This window comes from Miscanthus floridulus, chromosome 11 (assembly GCF_019320115.1).
Source record: "Miscanthus floridulus cultivar M001 chromosome 11, ASM1932011v1, whole genome shotgun sequence".
Classification (NCBI taxonomy): Eukaryota; Viridiplantae; Streptophyta; class Magnoliopsida; order Poales; family Poaceae; genus Miscanthus; species Miscanthus floridulus.
In genome coordinates, this window is record NC_089590.1 from 62,834,444 (window position 1) to 62,856,626 (window position 22,183).

At 42.1% G+C, this 22,183-nt stretch overlaps 2 protein-coding genes across 6 annotated transcripts; both read left to right on the plus strand.

Annotated features, from left to right (window-relative positions):
- The first annotated feature begins 33 nt into the window (after positions 1-33).
- On the plus strand, positions 34-3,945 carry LOC136490967 (IAA-amino acid hydrolase ILR1-like 5). 5 transcript variants are annotated; one of them, XR_010767925.1, is made up of 6 exons: positions 34-362; positions 525-650; positions 1,099-1,413; positions 2,171-2,299; positions 2,745-3,203; positions 3,372-3,510. XR_010767925.1 is itself a non-coding variant. In XM_066487178.1 (6 exons), the coding sequence occupies exons 1-5, from the start codon at positions 57-59 to the stop codon at positions 3,150-3,152; spliced, it is 1,284 nt and encodes a 427-aa protein (XP_066343275.1). In that variant the 5' UTR covers positions 34-56; the 3' UTR covers positions 3,153-3,172; positions 3,372-3,510. The 5 variants fall into 5 exon arrangements, 4 of the variants coding, with proteins under 4 accessions (XP_066343275.1, XP_066343274.1, XP_066343276.1 ...); XM_066487178.1 differs by having other exon boundaries at positions 2,745-3,172; XM_066487177.1 differs by having other exon boundaries at positions 2,745-3,506.
- Positions 3,946-4,931: 986 nt separating this feature from the next.
- LOC136494272 (defensin-like protein CAL1) lies at positions 4,932-5,770 on the plus strand. Its single transcript, XM_066490442.1, has 2 exons — positions 4,932-5,123; positions 5,247-5,770. Exons 1-2 carry the CDS (start codon positions 5,057-5,059, stop codon positions 5,429-5,431), a joined length of 252 nt encoding a protein of 83 aa, XP_066346539.1. The 5' UTR covers positions 4,932-5,056; the 3' UTR covers positions 5,432-5,770.
- The last annotated feature ends 16,413 nt before the right edge of the window (positions 5,771-22,183 follow it).

The window sequence follows — 22,183 nt, forward strand, 5'->3', positions numbered from 1 at the left end:
AGCTCCCACCTACCTCGAGACCCCGGCCGCGAGGAGGAGCGCGGTGCTAAACCACCATGGCGATCCCTCTCCTCTTGCTCCTCCTCGTTCTCTCCTCTGCTTCAGCGGATGAGTACGGGGACGAGCTGCTGCGGCGCGCGTGGGGGGAGCGGGAGTGGATGGTGAGCGTGCGGCGGCGCATCCACGCGCACCCGGAGCTCGCGTTCCGGGAGCACCGCACCGCAGCCCTCGTCCGCGAGGAGCTCGAGCGCCTCGGCCTCCCCGTCCGCGCCGTCGCCGGAACGGGCGTCGTCGCTGATGTAGGCTCCGGGGCGCCCCCCTTCGTGGCGCTCCGCGCCGACATGGACGCGCTCCCGCTCCAGGTCCCTCGCGCTGTCCCCCTTCCTGAAGCTTCTCATGTTCCGCTTGGGTCAGATAGTATCTTGTGTTGTGTCTCCACTTCTCTAATCGGAACCGTTCCGGGGGAAAATTAGGATGGCAGCTGCTTCGCTGAATTGATGTCATTCTGTTGGCCCCGACTGTAGGAATTAGTGGAGTGGGAGCACAAGAGCAAGGTGGACGGAGTGATGCACGCCTGCGGGCACGATGTCCACACAGCGATGCTTCTGGGGGCAGCAAAGTTACTCAGTCAGCGTAAGGATCAGCTCAAGGTGTGCATTTCCATACAAATCTCTTTCATGTACGACAGAACGAGTTGTTCAAGAATTGGGGTTCTGTTTCAATTTCTGAGCTAAGGTAGTTAAGCAAAGTGCCTGACCTTTGTTTGAATCCTCAGATACAGCATGCCATTTTAACTAGTGTGGCAATACTGAATATGAACAACTCACAGGCAGTGAACATCCTGATTTCTTCCATAAAAAAAACATCCTGATTTCAGTTGTGGTAATTTTGTTTAGGAGCAGCTCCAGAATCGTATGATGGTTTGTCTTGTATTCTGAACTGAGTTAGTCTAATATAGATAATTAGTACTCGCTTCTAGAGGAGGCTACCGCTAAATGGTTTAGCCCACTTTTTACAACCTTGCTTCAGATTTTTCTCAAAAAAAAAACCTTGATTTTATACGGAGTAATTAATTAATTGATACTTATTACTGTGAAGGGAACAGTGAGACTCCTTTTTCAACCTGCCGAGGAAGGTGGTGCAGGTGCATCTCATATGATAAGTGAAGGGGTTCTGGATGGTGTTGAAGCCATATTTGCAATGCATGTTGACTATCGGATACCAACTGGTGTAATAGCAGCTCACCCAGGACCAACACAAGCAGCTGTATGTTTCTTTGAAGCAAAAATAGAAGGTAAAACTGGGATGGCTGAAACCCCACACTTAAATGTGGATCCTATTGTCGCTGCATCATTGGCCATCCTGTCCCTGCAGCAGCTTATTTCCAGAGAAGATGATCCTCTTCACAGCCAAGTATGATACTGCTTTTGATAATAGTATTTTACTTTGTGGATTTCTTTAGCATGCTGTAGAAAGGCATTGCAGATAAATCAAGATTAGAAACTACAATGAAATAAATATTTTGCTTGTAGACAGTTAACTGAGGCTTGGTTTGGTAGTCCCTTTACGGTTGACTACTAGTATACCCTGTTGATAAAGATTAAGCATCAGCCCGCGCAGACTGCATAATAGTTGTAAACTTGTAATAACGTTTTGACTCGGCCAGCTGCTAGTTCATCCTTTTTCTCAGATAAAAGGATTGTTTCCAGCAGATAAAACCTTGTCTTGAGCCCTTGATTCTGCATTTGTTCCAATGTGTATTTTGGGCACCCACCATGTTGCTGATTTCATGCAGACTAACTTAGGGCGATTTGGAATCTATTTTTATTTACTACTAAATTATGTTAAAGAAACCTCAATTGAGGGCATAACAGTCATGTTTACACATTGTACTCATTCTAGTTTTTTTTTCTTTCTTGAACATGCATGAGAGTTGCATATCATTATATTAAGAAGAACAAGGGGCAGGAACCCTTCTTACTCACTTCTAGACTTCTAGTTGAGAGGTCGTCTGTTTCCTTCATTAACAGTGAACTCCATAGTCGGTCTATTCTGGAGTGACTAACCTGAAGGGAATATCAATGTTTTTTCTTATATTGATGCTATTGGTGAAAATCTTGGACATAAATTCCATAAAATCCTTTTGACGATTTATGTTTATTTCGTTCAGGTGGTCTCGGTTACCTATGTGAAAGCTGGAAAAGCCCTTGATGCTACCCCTGACGTCGTTGAATTTGGAGGTACTTTGAGGAGCCTCACCACTGAAGGCCTTTATCGTCTGCAGAGTAGGGTTAAAGAGGTTAGTAAAATCATGTATTATGCATGATTTTGTTTGTTGTTATTTATTTTATTGTGATACAGATGTCTTCTAAATGAGCTAGCACATTCAAAGCATTGTCGCACAGATGCATTTCCTTCGCAATAGCTTTCAAACTACTTATGCAATGAATGGTATTAGTATTATAGACCTGTAACTGCCCCATAGGCTCATAGAAACACATGGTTCCACTTCAGTGTTATTCTGGTATGCCTGAACACAAAGTTAGCAACTCATGTTTTTCTTTATGTGAGTAGTCCATGGCAATGTTCTTAGTCTTGTTAAAGTTGAATTAGTGTTCCCCTTTCAAAAGTAAGCAACAGTATTTACCTAATTCTCAGAATAATGGATGCTTCTAATAAATAGTAACTCTACAATTAATAGGATTCACATATTCAGAAGGAAATGGGAATTCACCATTTTTCAGGTAGTAGAAGGCCAGGCTGCAGTACATAGATGCAAGGGAGCCGTTGATATGAAGAGTGAGGACTACCCAATGTACCCTGCTGTTGTGAACGATGAGAAGCTGCATCGCCATGTAGAGGATGTCAGCAGATGCTTGCTTGGCCCGGACAAGGTGGAGCCTGGAGAGAAGATCATGGCAGGCGAAGACTTTGCTTTCTACCAGCAGCTGATTCCCGGTGTTATGTTTGGCATCGGAATTAGAAACGAGAAAGTTGGCTCCGTTCACTCAGCTCACAACCCTTATTTCTTCGTTGATGAGGACGTCATTCCACTTGGTGCTGCTTTGCATAATGCAATTGCAGAACTTTATCTCTCTGAGGCATCTGCTGTGTACGAAGGAGGGGACTTGCAGTCGCATTCACAGTCTTGAGCTGAAAAGATGGTTGAAATGTAAACCTACGCATAGCATTGACCATACCTGGTGCATTTTCTCTGATAATTGGGTTTTTTTTTCCCTCTTGAGTAACTTGCTCTGATAATTGGTTTAAAGTACACATGCATTTTCTCAGTCAACCGTGATTCTGCCAAAGGATTGTGCAGCTTTGCAATTCTTATACCAGAATGTAATTGGCAATCTCCATTTTTCCAGGTAGTAGAAGGGCAGTCGGCTGTATATAGGTGCAAGGGAGCTGTCGACATGAAGGTTGAGGACTACCCAATGTACCCAGCTGTTGTGAATGACGAGAGGCTGCATCGATACGTAGAGGATGTCGGCAGAGGCTTGCTTGGCCCTGGCAAGGTGAGACCAGGGGAAAAGATCATGGCCGGCGAAGACTTCGCTTTCTACCAGCAGCTGGTTCCCGGTATTATGTTTGGCATCGGCATTAGGAACGAGAAAGCTGGTTCTGTTTACTCAGTTCACAACCCCTATTTCTTCGTTGATGAGGACGTCATTCCTGTTGGGGCTGCTTTGCATGCTGCGATTGCAGAACATTACTTTACTGAGGGCTCCTGTCTCAACAAAGACTCGTAGCTTCTCGCTCGTACGGTTGATCTTTGGGTTGAATAAATATAATTGACATGTACAAATGCATTGTAAAAGGTTTTTTTCTTTTCTTTTGCAAAATTGTGACTCACAAAACAATGCGACGTCATTTTGAAGCAGAGCTCTACTTGACTACTTCCCTGACGGAGGCTGCATTTCAGGCGACCATGATCTCTGGTGGCCAATCAGATCTGAACATCTGATCCACCGTGGTGATTAGCTCCCCGCGGCCTGCATCAACCTCCAACTATTGTTTTCCCCTCTTTAAACAGAAACACTACAAAGTTCCCAATCCTATATTGAAGGGTTTCTGAGCAACTCTACAAGATCCCTTATGTTATATCTCCTATACCATAATTTGTTTCATCTCCTATAAATTGTTTTAGAAGAGTACATTAAAATTAATTTAGGATATAATACAACATTTATTACCTAAAATATAAGATATACACAATATAAGAGATCTTTTCAAGGGCAGGCAGGTTATCCCAGTGTTGGTGTATCTTTTCAATCATCTTAGCTAGAAATAAGAGACATCATATGGAGATTAATTGTCCCCCGAGTCTGTATTTTCAAACATCCAAATATTATAGCGTCCTCAATGTCCAAAATACTTTACCATTCCGCTGGCATCTATACTTAGGATTTTTTGCTCCACTTATATCTACCTCAATTTATACGTAATGGGACCTTGTTTGGGTTGACGTATATCATCTCAGTCCATGTGTGTTTTAGTGGGGTGGAATTTACTCAATTCACCTCAATCTACTCCAACTTACATGGACGGAGGTGAATACGTATACATTCAAACAAGTCATGTAGTCGATTTGGCTCCAGCACGCACATTCCACAGACATCCACGCATGCACTGATGCGCCACCTCTACATCGGTGCACAATATCATTTTTTTTTCTGCACCCGTACTGTGAGCAGTGTAATTTCACTTGTGCCGAGAGGCCCGAGACAAGATTGTCGGGACACGACGAGCAAATCTCCAAACTTTGCACCGACCAGGTTGCAATGTTGCATTAGAAAAATGTGCTGACTCAGCTTTCGATTCGATCCATCATAGGGAGTATTGGCGAAAATTAAACAAATACTGGACTTGGATTTCCAACAAACTCTAGCCTCTAGCTAGGCCTAAAGCCCTATGTAAACCCCGACCCGTCGTCGTGCCGGTCATTCCAGTAATCCAGTTGGAATTGCATCTGGAGGTGTCCAGCCAGTCTCCCGCTCTCTGTTGACAAAAGCCGTCAAAGTAGTGTAGTTCAGTCGTTCAGTGTCAAAGGATGGCGTCGACCTCCAGCCGCATGGTCGCATCCGTCGTCGTCTTCCTGCTGCTGCTCGCCGCCTCAGGTGCATGTCCTGCATAGCACGCGCTAGCTAGCTCGTGCCGTACTGTTTGTAGTAGCATGAATCTTGTTTCGTTCTGACATGTAGCACGGCGTGCACCGCCGTTGCTTAATTTTATTCGCGCAGAGATGGGGACGACGAGGGTGGCTGAAGCGAGGCACAGGCACTGCTTCTCGCAGAGCCACAAGTTCGTCGGCGCCTGCCTGAGCGAGAGCAACTGCGAGAACGTCTGCAAGACGGAGGGCTTTCCGTCGGGCGAGTGCAAGTGGCACGGCATAGTGAGCAAGTGCCACTGCAAGCGGATCTGCTAGCCGGCAGCCCCCCGCCGGCTGGCCGGCTCCAATCCGGTTAGCTGCACTGCATGCAGCATTGCAGCAGCATGATCGACCTGCCGGCTGCCGGCCGGTCTGTTTGCGTTTGCTGTTATTTGTTGGCGTTGCGCGTCACCGTCCCTGCTGTGGCGCGCGGTCACCGCCTTACGTACGTGCGTGTCCGTGTGTCTTCAGTTTACTCTTTAGACGTAACGTGGCTGTGAGTGAGTGTGTGTGTGTCTCGTGAACCGGCTTCACGTGCTGTGGTTTTTACAGTTTCTAATGTGTTTTAGTTACCTGGAATAATAAAGTTTGTCGTCGTGCACATTGTGTTTTAGTTACCTGGAATAATAAAGTTTGGTTGCTTTGCTTATCATGCCGCATTGTATCGTGCATAAGTAGAAGCAAGTTGAATGAATGCATCGGTCAAAAAAGAATATTGTTTGGTTGATCGTATGAGCGGTTTGGTTGTAGGCCACTGTGACCCACGCTGCACCTGCGGCAACGCCACTGTTGTGGCTCTGAAAATGGCCACCATAGTCTGTGGAGAGAATCTTGTCGTTTTAAACTACATATTCTCGTGGCCGGCTCCGTTGAGTCACCAACCAAATACATACGACTTAGATTTCTGTGGCGACAGAGTTTGACAAAGCATATTGGAACGTTCATGGTCGTTAAATACATCTCCAAATTATAGATTTTAAGTGACCATGCAACAAGCTATATGTTCCATTGCAATTCTTGAATACATTTTGCACCAATAGAACTGTAGAATCTATACCACCGCATGCATCGCCCCTGAACCTCCTTTCTCACAAATCTAATATAGCAGCCCTTTAGCTTCGAGTGAACCATTCCGTGGACCATGGTCGTGGTCCCCGAGCGTCTATACAGTTTCTTCTTTTGTCTCTCATTTTATTTTTATTTCCTTCCTTTTCTTTTCCTTTTTATCATATTAATGTACACATTTCTCCTACATATACTAATTTTTTAGGTCAAATTTGTCGAGAACAAATTATGTTAAAAAGTTGTGCTAGATAAGTTCCATATATATATATATATATATATATAATGTTTCTAAGTTACCTTATTTGTAAAATTTATTATATAAAAGTTATGCTAAAAAGTTATGTTAGTAAATTGTTACATAAGTTTGTCTATCGATAATTATGAACAAAAGTTGGGTTTTAAAACTCATGTAGAAAAGTTGTCATGATAAGTTGTCTATAAAATAAAATTATATTAAAAACGTGATGATTATCGGTTGTGGATTGTGGGTGATAAGTTATATGATGCAAAATATTACTTCCTCTATCCCTAAATAAATCAATTCCTAGAATCCGTGGCAGTCAAACTTTTTTTTTTAAGTTTGACTAATTTTATATCAAAGAGTAACAACATATATGACATAAAATGAACACCTTATGAAAATATATTCTATGATAAATCTAATGAAACTAATTTGATACTATAAATCTTAACATCTTTTTCTAGAAATTCGATCAAAGTTTAAAACTTTGACTTAAAACAACTCTAGGAATCTATTTATTCAGGAACAGAGGAGGTATGCACAAAAGTTGTGTGGTTATAGTTTTGTAGTAGTTTTCTAAAAGAAGAAACTTGCCAAAATATTGTTTTCAAAAAGGAAAACTCGCCGGATTATCTGGTCGTTAACATTTGTGGAGCCGCTTTTTTTTTTCTGATTCTAGTCAGGCTCTTAAATCATTGCTGTGAAAAATACAAACGGGCATCTAAGCATACCGACCAATCCTCACGAAATAGAGTTGTAGGTACCGGGAAAGCTCGCTCCCACTTGCACGCAAGCGCATCATTGTCCGATGTGGATGTCAGGATGTGTGCGTCGAGCTGGACGGCCGCTGGGCACTGGAATCTGTCACGCTGGTGCCTGGAGGCTGGAGGTAGTGACGTTCGTCTTTGCGACGACGAGGAAAAGCCCGGATCTGGCCCCCCTTCTTCCACGATCAAAGTCGACTACGACAACCAGTATTGGAGCTGTCGACCGCCAATTGGTTCTTTTGCAGAATGCACGACAGTAAATTTAATGTAAAAATTATATTTTATAAAATCCAATAGAATTCCGATATCATAATCAAAATTCTACGAGCTGATACTATGAGGCAAGAAAAATATCCCACCAGAAGGAATGGCTGAAATTTAAGTGTAGTAGACTTTTCTTTCATTCTTTTTTGTTTGCGATTCCGAAGTACAACGCAGGCACGCACGCAAATCATACCCATATGAGCGTCTTCGGAGACTGGACCGACAAATCCTCGAGATTAACGAAGTTACTATAGACGTCTCACCGTCGATGGCAACGTCGCCCACCAATTGGTTCTGTTGCAGAATGCACGACCACGTTTGCTAGTAAATTTAATGTAAAAATTATATTTTATAAAATCCGATAGAATTCTGATATTATAATCAAAATTCTACGAGCTGATACTATGAGGCGAGAAAAATAATCCTACCAGAATCTCAATATTCCTAACCATCTTAGTTACGCCTGATTGCCTGCATGCCGTACATTGTCGGCACCCGAAACCGTGAAAGCTCATACCCACTTGCACACAAGAATAGTATCATAGTCGGATGTGTTCGTCAACTCGTCCTTGCATTGCATGATCCATCCTGTTCCAGGAGCTTCGTGTGTGTATCGCCTTTCGAAAAGAAAGAGTTGATTCCGCATTCCGGCAAAATGGGTGACGCTGAAGCGGTGACGAAGCCTTGCAAAGTTGCAACCGGGGCCTACTGGGTATGATTGGAAACGTATTGATTGGGACAACATTTTAAATGATGCTCCATGGGTTCACTAAAAAAATGCAATTATGAGATGCGTGGAAGTCAAACTAGTTTAACTTTAACCGACAGTGGATATTATTCAATTATGTCTCCAACTAAGTTTATTATGAAACTATATTTCATAATTAATTTAATGGTATTTATTTTTATTATAATTGTTAGTGAACTTTTATATAATTTTGGTCAAACTTAAACTACATGCGGATGAGGATATCATAGGGTGGAGGCTCGGTAAAAAGGGGGAGTTTTTTTCCCGTCAAATCCATGTATGATGCACTGACTTGCAATGAAGCAGGCTCCTCGTATAAATACATCTTGAAAAGTTCCTACAAAGATCAAGATTTTCATGTGGCTTATTGGAGAATAATGCCATTCTTACTAAAGACAACATGATAAAAAGGAAGTGGAAGGGGGATCCATCATGTTACTTCTGTAATCAACTTGAAAGCATTGCTCATCTATTCTACTCTTGCAGTGTAGCTAAAATAGTTTGGACCATAGTTGCCTTAGCTTGGTGCTAATGATATTCCCAGCTCTCCTCAACAGTGTTGGAAATGGTGCAAGAAATGGCTCTATGTTTTTGGCATCGTTGCCACCTGCTGGGCAATTTGGAAAAGCCCGAAATAAGGCCTGCTTTGAGTGCAAATTAATTCACAATCCTGCATAAATAGTGTGTCATGCTAGTGCTATTATGCGCTTTTGGACAGGTCTACATGCTGACGGTGATTAGGAGGTATTGATAGATTGGGAATTCAATCAATGTTCGAACAAGATTACGCCAAAATCAAGAAAACCATATGGAACATCCATGAGAGGGATTACATGCATGCTTAGAGTTATGTCGGACATCATCGTCTTGGCATGCCCATAAACAAAACTCATCAAAAAACTTTTGATACCCACACTACCCCCACCCCCTTCTCTATGCCTCGTCATCTTTGTCTATCTTCTCATCTCTATGCCTCGCCATCTCTATCTATCTTCTTGTCCTGGCCCTAAGTTCACAAAGTCGCTCTTCCCCATGTTTCTGGTAGTAAAGTTTTGGCATCAATATTGGCACTGAGAAAGGAGAAATAACTTGATTCTACAGATCAAGGATCAAAACTGACTTGTCGTGACTTAGGGGAGGAACATATTCCGACAATCAAGTTTATGAATAAACCATGAAAATCATATCGCTTTTTTATATCTTACGTGCAATTGATCCATCAATTCCTTGATGCGTATGTGTAACAATCCCAATAGTAGCATAACAAATATGATTATAATTCCTTTTCTTTCTTCGCGAGAAGCTGGTGACGATATTAAACAAGCATGGTTATAGAATGGATAACAATAGTGTATTAGAGTGGCATGGGTAACAGGCTCGAAATCAGCAACTTGTTGTCATTAGTGATGGTTAAAAAGCTTGTTTAGAAAGGCTTGAGGCATCAATAGATTTTGGCATGAGGATAGCTCCGGTAGACATGATGTCATTATGATGAATCTAGCAATGTTTTAGGGTAAAAGGCAACTACATTCACAAGAGATGGTGACCTTGTTTGGGATAGCTTAGTTTGCCCATGCTTAGATTCAAAGCTCGATTTCTAGGTAAGTTGGATTTTGTAAGAAGCAAAGGAAGAAAAAGCAGAGTGTTCGGGACACCGATTATACGGAGAAGAACCCGACGACCTCAACCAACGACAACAGTCGTGGCCTCCTTCTGGAGCCAGCGAGGAAAAAGAGCGCGGGGTGGGGGGGCATCAGTGACACCTCGCCGAGGTGCCTCTCACCTTATCTCCGGCGCTGTAGCGACGAGAAAGGTCGCTACGATGATGAAGGGACGCGGACTATCGAGGAGGAAGAGGCACAAACTTCGGCGAGAAGGAAGGCGCGAGGGCGCCGATGAGGAGGGGGGACGGGCTAAGGAAGAGGGGGCGCAGACATCAACAAGGAGGAAGGCACGAGGGCGTCGACAACCCTGAGGTGCCCTTGTGTAACACCTCTGGTGTTACGAGCTCACTTAGCACCTAGATTAAGGCCTAAGGGAAATTATCAAGGCAAGTTTCTCGGGTGTTAGAGTTAAAACTCGCATAAAGGTGCTAATGAAAATCCCGACAAGGAAATAGACGGGTAGATTAATCGTTGGCATGAAAAGCAATTTTTATGAACAAAAATAAAACATAACTTGTATTTAGTACTTAAATAAATAACGAAGTACAATAGGAAATGCACTTATACGTATCCTATACCAGCATGCCATCGTGAGCTATTCATTTCACCTACCGCGCCCTGCTCTGTCCTTGCGACCTTTCCACCATGGCCGCACATGCCGCGTTGCCCCTACCCTCTGCCTTCTAGAGGTTGCCGAGCCGCTGCTTGCTCTCCCTCCCTCCTAGCTTGCCTCCGCTAGCTCTCTCTTCCGCGCCCCGCAGCACCCGCCATGACCATGTCTGCCCATCGCCTGGTCCCTCTGCTACGAGCCCCGTGTCCATGCTTGGCATGCCCCTGACCCGCCTCATCATCCTCTCCTCCTGATGTGCGCTTGCCTGAGCTTTTGCCGCTAGAGGCCGCCGTCCATCGTCTTCTTCGCGGTGCCATCGCCGCCACCACTGTGGACACGTGCGCGGGAGCGGCCGCACTCTGCCCGCCGCGAAGACCCTGGCCGCCTCCCCACCGCCAGCCTAGCTCGCCGCGCGTAGGAGCTCTGCTGCCTTTGCCCACCGTCGCCGCGCTGCACATCGCGCACAGCCGTGCGCGTGGCCAGCCTGTCGAGGGCCCTTCCCGATCCTGCCATGAAAGTGCATCTAGCCCTTTAGTGGGTTTTGGATGGTTGAATGACAATGTGATTAAAGGTCTAACCCATTTGCTAAGTGTGGACAGGTAATAAGTTATCTCACAGGTACTTAATGAAAGCCAAAATGATGTGTTGTTGTATAAATAATCTAGCTTAAGCATAAGACAACAATGCAAATGGAATTCATGCAAATGCTTATTTATTGTGGGATTTCCATGTACTGTGTGAAAGCAAGCTCGTAAGAATTAATTAATGAGGCATGAGGGATTGCATATGGAATTATCTCATATTTGAAGCTTGCTAAATTAAAATAAAAAAGACAACAATACAAATGAATGAATAATTCAACACAAGATTCATTTTTCCTTTAATCTTGAGTTTAATAGGTATGCCGTACTATTAAGAGGGATGCATCATGTTGATAGATAATGTTTCATAAGTGCTTAAGCCAATCCATGTGAGTTTTGAGTATTTGAGAAACAAACGAGCTAACTGATTTCTTGCCGGTCTGGCAATACCGGACGTGTCCGGTATTCATACCGGACATGTCCGGTATTTGCCCAGCAATGGTAAAATTATTGTTCTCGGGTTGGTTCGTCGGGAGTTTCGACGTCTCGTGCTTTAACTGACTTGGAGAGTTCACTATGGTGGTCATACCGGACGTGTCCGGTATTCATACCGGATGTCCGGTATGGACGACCATAGGCCAACGGCTTGTTTTCAAATGCCTTGAGGGTCAGGAGTTCCGACGCAAGTCAGGAGTTCCAACGGTCGGAAGTTCCAACATGCGTCGGGAGTTCCGACACCTCACAAACTTCAACTCAGTTACTTAGTTTTCAAATATGCTGAGGGTCAGGAGTTCCGACGTGAGTCGGGAGTTCCGACGGTCGGAAGTCCCAGCTTTCATCGGGAGTTTCGACGCCTCACAACATCATTGTAACTTAGTTACCGTTGGCGCAGTATAGGTCATACCGGACGTGTCCGATATGCATATGGCGACGGCTATAAAACGGCTTGTTTTTTTAAGGGGGCTATAAATACCTCCAAGCCTCCACCTTTGGAGGCTGCTGATTCTGCTGATACACACACGTTTTTGAGCCTTGCCAACTCTCCTGACCCTCTCTTAGTGAGTGATTGATCAAATTTGCCAAATCAAATTGTGGGTTGAGAGAAATTCAAAAAGAGAGCAATCCAACCACTTGAGCACTTGTGCATATTGTCAATCTCATGATTTACATTTGTTACTCTTAGACTCTTCGGTCCTAGACGGTTAGGCATCGTCGGAGAGCACCCGAGAGATTGTGGTGTGCCTCGGAAAGTTTGTAACGGTCGATTCCGCCGCCTCAGAATCAACTAGTGGAAGGAGGAAAAGGAGTTGGAAAAGACTCTGGCTAGAGTGACCTTCGTGGTATCCTCTAGGGCTGACCTTCGCTGGGTCGCCCACAGCCCCCTCAACGGAGAGTAGGACTCAAACGAGTCCGAACTTCGGTAAAACAAATATCGTGTCTCAATTCGCATTTCATTTGATATTTGTATTGATCTAGCTCTTGCGTAGGTTCTCTGTGTATTTTGTCATCTCCAGTAGATACCTGTAGTTTGGTTTGAAGATAGAAATCGAAGGGAGCAAGTTTGGAGCTGTTCTACAGAAATCGTGTATACCGGACACGTCCGGTATTGATCACTGTGGCAGGCTGTTCTGCAGAACACATGCATACTGGACACGTCCGGTATACCTACCGGATACGTCCGGTATTTTCTGCCTGTGCTGAATATATTCATTCTCTGTTCTAACTTTGTGTTGCAGGGCTGTAGCTTCTAGATATATTCTTTATACCTTGTATACTTTGTGGCTAAGGGGTGGTACTACTCTTTATTTGGAGTTTCCCCTTTACTAATCATTTCCGCATTTAAAGGTGTTAATTTTCAGAAATGCCTATTCACCCCTCCTCTAGGCGGCATCCTAGGTCCTTTTAATTGGTATCAGAGCAATGTTCTTACCTAAAGCTTCACCGCCGTGAGAAAAGGATGTCGACGCCTATCGAGTTGGAGCCGGTGCTTCTCTAAAATGATGGTTCAAACTTTCTACCTTGGTCAATTCATGTACTCAATGCTTTTAGGGATATTAGTCCTCTTATTGAGCATATTGTGGATACAAGCATACCTCTTCCCATAGTTGATTGGAGCAACTATAAAAATTTATCAAAAGAGGAAGAGATATGCGTGCAACTCAATGCTTAAGCTATTAATGTCATGTTGAGTACATTGAGTGTAGAGGTTCAAGATGAGGCAATCTTCAATGGACAACCACCTCCGGAGAGTGCTCATCTCATTTGGACTAGACTTTTTGATTTATATAGAAAATCCAAATGTGATGATGCACTTGAGATTGTGTCAATGGAATGTATGTCCATTGTGTTTTCATGCAGCGAAGAAGCCTCACAAAACCTCAAGAGCGCCAAGCGGGAGCAAGAAGTGCAAGCAACGCAAGACTTTATAACGACAAGCTTAGGAAGACCACAAATGGAGTTAGCACTAGCAAGGTGATGTGTTCACCACAAACTAGTGCTAAAGCCATTTGGGTGCCTAAGCACTTGTTGACTAACCGAAAAGGACCTAACAAGAGTTGGGTACCAAAGTGTGCTTAGGTTAATGATGTAGGTACTTGGTGATGAGATGAAGGCTTTGGGGTGGTTGAGCGAGCAATTTGATAATATTCACTCAATCTATCAATAAATTCTTATCATAATCTTTTATATAGTTGACCCGAAGATAATTCAATGAATATATAATATATTTCATCCGCACCATTGGTAACAAGTACCTAAACCTTATAGGATAGCCACCTTGTTCGTTTTGTGTTCAATAATTCACCAATAGGCATATTTGTGAAATATTAAAAGTGGCTAATTAAAAAATGTTTTATTTTGCCATATGATGCTTTTAATAGCTTTCCAGTAGAGCAATTCATTTGTTGAGATGCAGGTATACAATAAATAATAGAGCTAAACGAAGAATCATAAGCAGCAAATTATTTGTTTCTGTCCTGCACCTATCGGACGTGTCTGGTATTACTATCGGACGTGTCCGGTATGGCCAGGGACGGAAAGAAAGTATTTCTGTTCTGCGTATTCTGGACGTGTCCGGTATTGCAGGAACCAGAACACTAATAGGATTACAACTGAGTCTTTGATCCATATATTTTCATATATCCTCAATTTACTCAGAAGCTTGTGGTTTACCAAATCTGAGTGGATTGTGAGCATCTCTTGAACTCAAATTTAAATATGGCAAATTATTTATTTATGGTTCAAAATAGAAAATTGTCTCCCATATTCTTAATAGAATAAAGTGCTAGTTGAAGGTCATTCAAATTACTTAAAGCACTTATTTAGGGGGAGCTCAGTTTCTATTTTGCACTCTGGTGGACTAACACATTTATCTAGCATTATTTGTAGTCCTTTGAATGAAAATGTATCTAGCATGATTATTTGGCAATTAAGGTCAACATAAAGATTATCATGCTATGTATCTTCTTAGTGGTATTCTTGTGGGCTCAGGGCAAAGGTATGTCTTTACATACATGCATTGTAAGTGCATCTAAGGCCCTTTATATGTTAGAATGTGCATTTGTGTGACATAGGAGAGATGTTTTTCAAAACCCATAACTAGCATGTGTAGGTGGTGTGAATTTGAAAAACTATTTGAATCTTGGTCTTTGTGACCTAGCCTTGTCATGTGATAATTATAGCTCCCCTTGATTGTTTGACTGGCTAATTATACATGACATGGCTTTCTTAAGTCCACAATCTACTATGTCTTACAATATCTCTCTCAAGTAATCAAAATCTATATATGCCAAATATTTGGAAAAGAGAAGTACTACTCATGGCATTTGCATAAGAAAAGTAATTACATCTTATTTGGATCAAGGACATACATGTTTTTGGATCAAGAAACAATAGAGAAGGGGATTGGAATTAAGTAAATAAAATTTGGAAAAAGATCAGCTATCTCTCTTTTCAGACGTGTTCGGTATGCCTATCGGACGTGTCCGGTATGAGCGGAGCTATAATAATGGCTGGTACCCCTTCGGCCCTGATCCTCTATCTCTCTTTTCTCTCCTCCAAGCCGACACCGCCTCCTCTGTTCCACCATATTGGCGATCGAGTGATTCCACCGTGAAAAGGAAGAGAGGGAGATTGGATCGGAGGAGATTTGCATTAAGATCGAAGACTTCGGGACTTAGATTTCCAATCGTATCTTCATTCACTCTCACAAGGTACTCTAATCCCGAACCTCATCCGATCTAAGCGGTTAGGGCATGATTTTGGAATTCCTTCGATAGAGATGCTACATTACCTATCTAGAAGCAATGCCTAGAGTTTGGATTGAATTGGTTGAAGATTGGGCCAAGGACCCCGATTAGGGTTGCTGTCCGCTCATACCAGATGTGTCCGGTATGGGACAGCAGAGCAAATTTTGCTCCTTTATTTCAATCTTTTTAGTGGTTGATTCTTAGGACTAAGTTTAATTGTCTATTATGTTTTGTGAACCTTTTGACCTAGTTTGGTTGAGGTGATTACAAGGCATAGGACAATTATTCTTATTTCTATATATAAACCAAAATAAGCTATCGTTTGGGCATGTATCTAAAATTCCTTGCATATCTTTGGATACAGGACAGTAGCCATGAGCGGAAGACAGGAGCCTAGGTCCAAGCATAGGCATAATCCAGCTTTGGAGAAACACAAAAAGGCAAGACATGAAATGCATCCTAGATTTAGTCAGTAGGAGCAGGGCAGCAGCAAGGAATTCTCCAGAGCTACTAGGGGTGCTCTACAGTACAAAGAGGGAGACAACAGTTCTTCCTCTGACATAGATATAGAAGAATATAGAGTGGAGCCCAGTACCAGGAAGAGGAAAAGCACTGATAGAGATTTAGATGGTGGCAGCTCAGATGATGAGCAAGAGATTGAGAAGGAGCAGACAGTACCTCCAGCTCAGCACCAGCTAGGTCAGGGTATGCACTATGGTTTACTTGAGCCACATCCACCTAGTGTACCCTCTTATGTTGCCAGAGTTGACTATTGGGGGAAAGGCATGACTAGAAGGGCTAGAGATGAAAGAAGAATTGATCCAAGGGGCTTGTCAAGGATTCAGTTTGACCATCGATTTCAGACAGTCTTTCATATGGACTTCTACACCAGTGTGATCCTCACCAGGAACCCAGTGATTGCCAGGTCTCAGTGGATTGACTGGCAGTACATTAGAGATTTGCAGAAGGCCTCCATTGATCATGCTATTGCTATTTGTGAGCATACAGGGGTTTATGAGATTATGGAGTTCCAACATGACTAGAACACAGAGGTGGTAGCTCAGTTCTATGCCACCCTATATGTTGAGGAGGATGAGAGGCATATGCACTAGATGCTTGAGGGCCAGTGGTACAGTGTTGATTATGATGCTTTTGCAGCACTATTTGGCTTCTCAGATGATGATCTTCAGAAAGATAGGTCCACACAGAGCAGGTGTTGCCTCTAGAGCAGCTTTCCTACATGTACCCACCAGGGGGTGAGAGAGGAGCAGTGGGGAAGGTTTCTAGGTCTTCACCCTACTTACAGATACCTAGACAGGATGTTCAGGAAGACCATTGATTGCAAGGGTGGAGATAAGGGAAACATTGCAGATTACTCTAGGAACCTGTTCCATAGGATGGCACCTGATGCACGACCCTTCAGTGTATTTGACTTCATTTGGTGCGAGATCAGGAGTGTCGGCGAGAGGCCCCTCAAGGGCTATGGTTTTGCTCCCAACATCATGCACATGATTGAGCAGGTCACAGGGCATACCTTTGAGTATGACAAGGTACATAAGGCCCTGAAGATTGTTACAGACTTGCCTAAGGTTGGGGTACCTCCAGCAGGACTAGGAGGAGGAGCAGCAGCACCAGAGGCAGATGCACCTATAGGTGGTGCAGCAGTAGGACGAGCTTCCCCTCTACCACATGCTCCTTCACGTTCTTCTTCACATCACCGCAGTCATCCTTCTCCTATTCGCAAGATGTTCAGTGCTATCTTTGGGATGTGCAAGGACATACGGACCTATCAGCAGAAGGAGAGGGAGGCTAGGAGGAAGGGTACTCAAACTTTAAAGTAGATTGCTTCTAGACTTGAGCTTGATTCTCCTAGGTCTCCACTATCAGATGAGGTAGCTAGTGAGCCTGAGGAGCAGTAGCAGGGCAGGTACGACACAGAGTTTGCTGAGTTCCTTCAGTGATAGCAGCAGCAGCAGGCACCAGAGCACCCTGACACTTTACCACTATAGGCCCGGGTGCCTACTTACTCTTAGCCATGTCCCAGTGCTGCAGACGAATATGCTTTAGACTAGTGTAGTGACCTCATGGGTAGTTTCTATGACCTGTCTAGTGCGGGTGGTTCTCGTCCAGCCGGTGCTACACGCTCAGATGATGAGGATGCTGGTAGAGATGAAGATGATGATGAGTGATTACAATTTGTAAGCCCCTTTGTCCTCAGTATGTCATTGTTAGACCTTTGTGGTGATAGATGACAAAGGGGGAGAGAGACTGATTAAAGCTTCAGGATATTTGTTTCATTTGCTTTTCTTTGTACCTGAAGATATGTACTGCAGGCTGTAGTTTTTGTTTTTGAGCTTCATTGATGTATCTTGGATTTGAGATAGATTGTATCCTATGAGAGATGAGACTCATTTATGCTTTATCTATGTATCTCTTGAGACATGATCTTTATTTATATATTAGTGGATTGTGGACTTGGAAAAATATGTAATGAGTGCGATGGTTGACATACATGTGTTGTATTTATTTTCATAAGGACCATGCATGCTCGAATGAAAAAATTTGATGTGATGCATTTATATTTATTTTTGAGTGATATATCTTGTCATATGCATCATGGTTTTACTTTGTCACACACACATGCACCCCACGGATGCAATGATTTAGGGGAAGTCTCCTATGTGTTTTAATATATGCAATTGACATTTGAGGTCATTTCATGAATTCTAATCACAAGCATATATTAAGGGGGAGCCTCTCATAAATCATTGAACCCAAAAGTTTAAATGTTTATATTGTTTTGTAAGCTTTAATCAAGTTGTCATCAATCACCAAAAAGGGGGAGATTGAAAGTGCATCTAGCCCTTTAGTGGGTTTTGGATGGTTGAATGATGTAGCACCCGGTTTTAAGAATAAAACCAGATACGCAATATATGTGAGCCCAGGAAGTCAAATCTCACATATAGCTACAAATAAAGGTAATATTGAAAGATAATGCCCAAGTACATAGCGTATTAGTATAAAGAATATAACCTCAGAGTATAGACAGCGGAAAAGACAACTCCGATCTAAAGGTGAGTACTCTAATTCCACAAGGACAAGTGACTGGTTGATCACAAGCCTAATTTCTCTAAACTCTAGCAATCTGGTACCCATCTAGGATTTTCATCCAAATATTTGAAAAGTAAAGCAAGCGTAAGTACATGTCGTACTCAACAAATATAACATGGGGTTCATGAGGCTCAAAAGGCTGACACTGGTTTAACTACGATTAGCTTTTAATTGTCACAATTTTAGCAAAGGAGTAGCAATAAGTTTATCACAAACCCATAGGAACACATGATCAGGTAAACATGAATAATGAATAGCATAAGCAATTAACCATTAGTGAGCATCTTCATCATCCATATCATTAGTGTCCATCATCTATTCCGTAAGGGTTCCAAGGCCGCTTGTGACCGTGAGCACGGCTGATATACCAGTTTTATACTCTGCAGAGGTTGTACACTTTCACTGTGAGTCGTGATTTACCCTTTCGCCCGAGGTCGCGAGCCTCTTAACCCACTACCAAGGAAGGTCGGCAGGGTTCACTATGAAGCCTTTCAAGGTTCGTCTAACAAGTTAGGGCCGCTAAGGTTTCCCCATCAGTAAGCATAAACCCCCCTCCAAGAGGTGACTAACAAAGTACAAAGAAACCAAAGTGCACCCTCTTGGCAGGCCGAGATCATACAAACTGGAGCCCCTCTTGTGCCATAAAGGTAACCTCTAACAAGCTAGAAAAGGTCCTCATACTGAGCTAAAGCCAGAGCCATATAGCCTTCACAGCTGTACTGTAAGTCCCGGATGATCACTTACAGATAAGTCCTTAGGGAGAGGAATCTAGAGCACCATAAAACAGTCCAATGCTCTAGACCCCTTGTTCCATGTTGCTAAAAAGCATCTTTTAGTGTTTATTGCATATACCATTAGTCAAGTTACAAGATCATGACTTTAGTTGAGCACTAGCATCATACTACCCAATGCAATACCCCATAGGTATCAAGGCACAAGGTAACAAAGTACTAGGAAATCCTTAGTGACAGTCAAGATAGACATATGCAGTATGAATTAAGTGATTAAAGGTATATAGGACAACAAGGAAGATCCCATGCTATACTTGCCTTAAACTTAGATCCTTCTTCTATTGAATTATAACCTCCAAAGGACTTCTTCTGGATCACCAACTTCTTCTATGTCACCAACTCAAAGCTCGTCGACTGGACATGATCATAAAGCACCACACAAGCATCCATACAATCATACACAAAGCAAACAATAGATCTAAATTAGAACAATACACCAGACAATAAAAAGGGTTGAAAACTAATCTACTCATCGCTACGAGAACACAGAAGCGAAAAGCACTCTAATCGGAGTTACGATGCAAAAGAAACAAGTACCAAAAGATTTACTTCATAAAGAAAAAGAAACAACTACAAGCTTCATTTATTTTAGTCAAATAAACAAAATCATGGAGAAGTTATTAATTTAGATTAAATAAATCATAATTTAATTTAAAAGCCAAGTTAAATCTAGTCATATTTTACTTATAAATATTATTGTATATTTAAGCAAATTAAACACTAACTTTGCCAAATAAAAGGACAGGTGAAACACGGATATTGCTTTTAATTATAAAGACAGTTGCATTAACATTAATCAATTTAATTTTTAGCTCAGATACATTTAGCATAGTAATCATCATTACTAACAGATAGATCACGTCGACCCACAACTCATGCAATTTGAACGGAACAAAACGTAATTCAAATGAATAAACTGTGAAGGATTAAAGCCGTAGAAATTATGAAAAGTAGATACGTCCTGTACTTGCCAAATGGGAGCCTGTTGTCCTCTGGCCACTCACGTGCTAATGTGGATGCTATTTGCTTGTATAACTTAACAACAGAGCTAGCTGATGATTGTTGGTGATGATGGTCAATAGGGCAGCATGCAGGATTGGCATCAGGCAGCTGACTCTGCACCAACAGTAGAGAAACATGGAAGAAGGTGCTAGAGTTAGGCGGTGACAAATGGACACGGAGAAGGTAACCGTACCGTGGTCTTTGGGCCCTGCCGTGAAGCCACCGGATAAGTTCTCGATGAGGAATACCAGAAGACAGCCGATGAGAAGTTCGACGGGGCAGAGTTCTGTGCGGAGAGACGGAGACGACGTAGCAAGAAAGAAAGGAAATATATAGTTTGCTATCTAGGGATTCTCAAATTAGGGGCTCTCCTCATGTTAGTTTTGGTGTGTTTTACCTAAGAAGTTGGTACATATTTATTGAGAGAAAACTCCCCACATCTACATCAACTAGCAATATGGTACTAATTGATATTGCACCCTCCACATTTACTAATGGACCTAAATAATCATTAAAGTCCATTAGTAAATAAATGCATAGGCCTTTAGGATTTATTAGGATTATTACACATAGGCTTTGAGCGTTGGAAAGAAAAAAATGAGAGATTTATTATTTTCAGAATTAATTAATTTCATGAATAAAATAATTTTAGAAAAGTCCAGAATTGATATTTAAGCCACGAAAAATATTCTGAGGCCTCCGAAAATTTAGGAAAAATTCCCAGAGACACATTAGAACATGATGAACCCAAAGAAAGTATTTGGAGCTCATAAAAATATTGTTGGAAACTTGAAACATAAAGATTAAGGTGTAGGAGGTAGCAATTAAATTCTAAAAAGAAACTAGAAAATTCCTAGAGATAGATATTCGTCTCCTAAACGTATAAAAAACACACATTTTGCACATAGAAACACGAGGTGCGACCGACATGAATGCAACAAACACGTTTCTACCTTATGATAAATTTTAAATTAATAAAAAATTTTATTTCCCTATATTTCATGAGCACAAAAATGCGAAATTAAATCAATTTAACTATATTTCCAAAAGGAGCAAATTTTAGGGTGCTACAAATGATAACGTGATTAAAGGTATAACCTGCTTGCTAAGTGTGGACAGGTAATAGGTTATCTCACAGGTACTTAATGAAAGCCAAAATGATGTGTTGTTGTATAAACAATCTAGCTCAAGCACGAGACAACAATGCAAATGGAATTCATGCAAAGGCTTATTTATTGTGGGATTTCTATGTACTGTGTGAAAGCAAGCTCGTAAGAATTAATTAATAAGACATAAGGGATTACATATGGAATGGTCTCATATTTGAAGCTTGCTAAATTGAAATGAAAAAGACAACAATACAAATGAATGGATGATTCAACACAAGATGTGACTTGATGTCTTGAGATGGTGAAGATAGCAAGGAAAGGCTTCGAGGTACTAAGCAAGGCTGAAGGGCAAGCGACGGCTTGGTGGCCGAAGAACCTAGCTAGGATGAAGAAGGAAGTACTTGCATTTAGTTGAGGTACTAATCAAACTACGATGGTCATATTGATGTGGAGGATCAAATCTATATTGGACAGAAGTGTTCGAAGTGACTTGATGCATTTGGAGTTATTCATATTTAATGAATGGAATCAAGTCATGTGCTCAAGATGGCTATGCTAAAGTGAAAAAGATCAATATCAACATGTTGCCACCCTTACTTGATGAAGATTGAAAGAGACGACATTAATTCAAAAGAGGTCAACTCAAGCGGTATAAATTCGTTTTTTCCTTTAATCTTGAGTTTAATAGGTATGCCGTACTATTAAGAGGGATGCATCATGTTGATAGATAATGTTTCATAAGTGCTTAAGCCAACCCATGTGAGTTTTGAGTATTTGAGAAACAAAAGAGCTAACTGATTTCTTGTTGGTCTAGCAATATCGGACGTG

Excerpts from the sequence above, each read along its gene's own strand:
- LOC136490967 (XM_066487178.1), top strand. The coding sequence starts at position 57 with ATGGCGATCCCTCTCCTCTTGCTCCTCCTCGTTCTCTCCTCTGCTTCA. Across the intron at positions 1,414-2,170 it reads ATGATCCTCTTCACAGCCAA|GTGGTCTCGGTTACCTATGT; the intron begins GTATGATACTGC and ends TATTTCGTTCAG. Across the intron at positions 2,300-2,744 it reads TGCAGAGTAGGGTTAAAGAG|GTAGTAGAAGGCCAGGCTGC; the intron begins GTTAGTAAAATC and ends ACCATTTTTCAG.
- LOC136494272 (XM_066490442.1), top strand. The coding sequence starts at position 5,057 with ATGGCGTCGACCTCCAGCCGCATGGTCGCATCCGTCGTCGTCTTCCTG. Across the intron at positions 5,124-5,246 it reads GCTGCTGCTCGCCGCCTCAG|AGATGGGGACGACGAGGGTG; the intron begins GTGCATGTCCTG and ends TTATTCGCGCAG.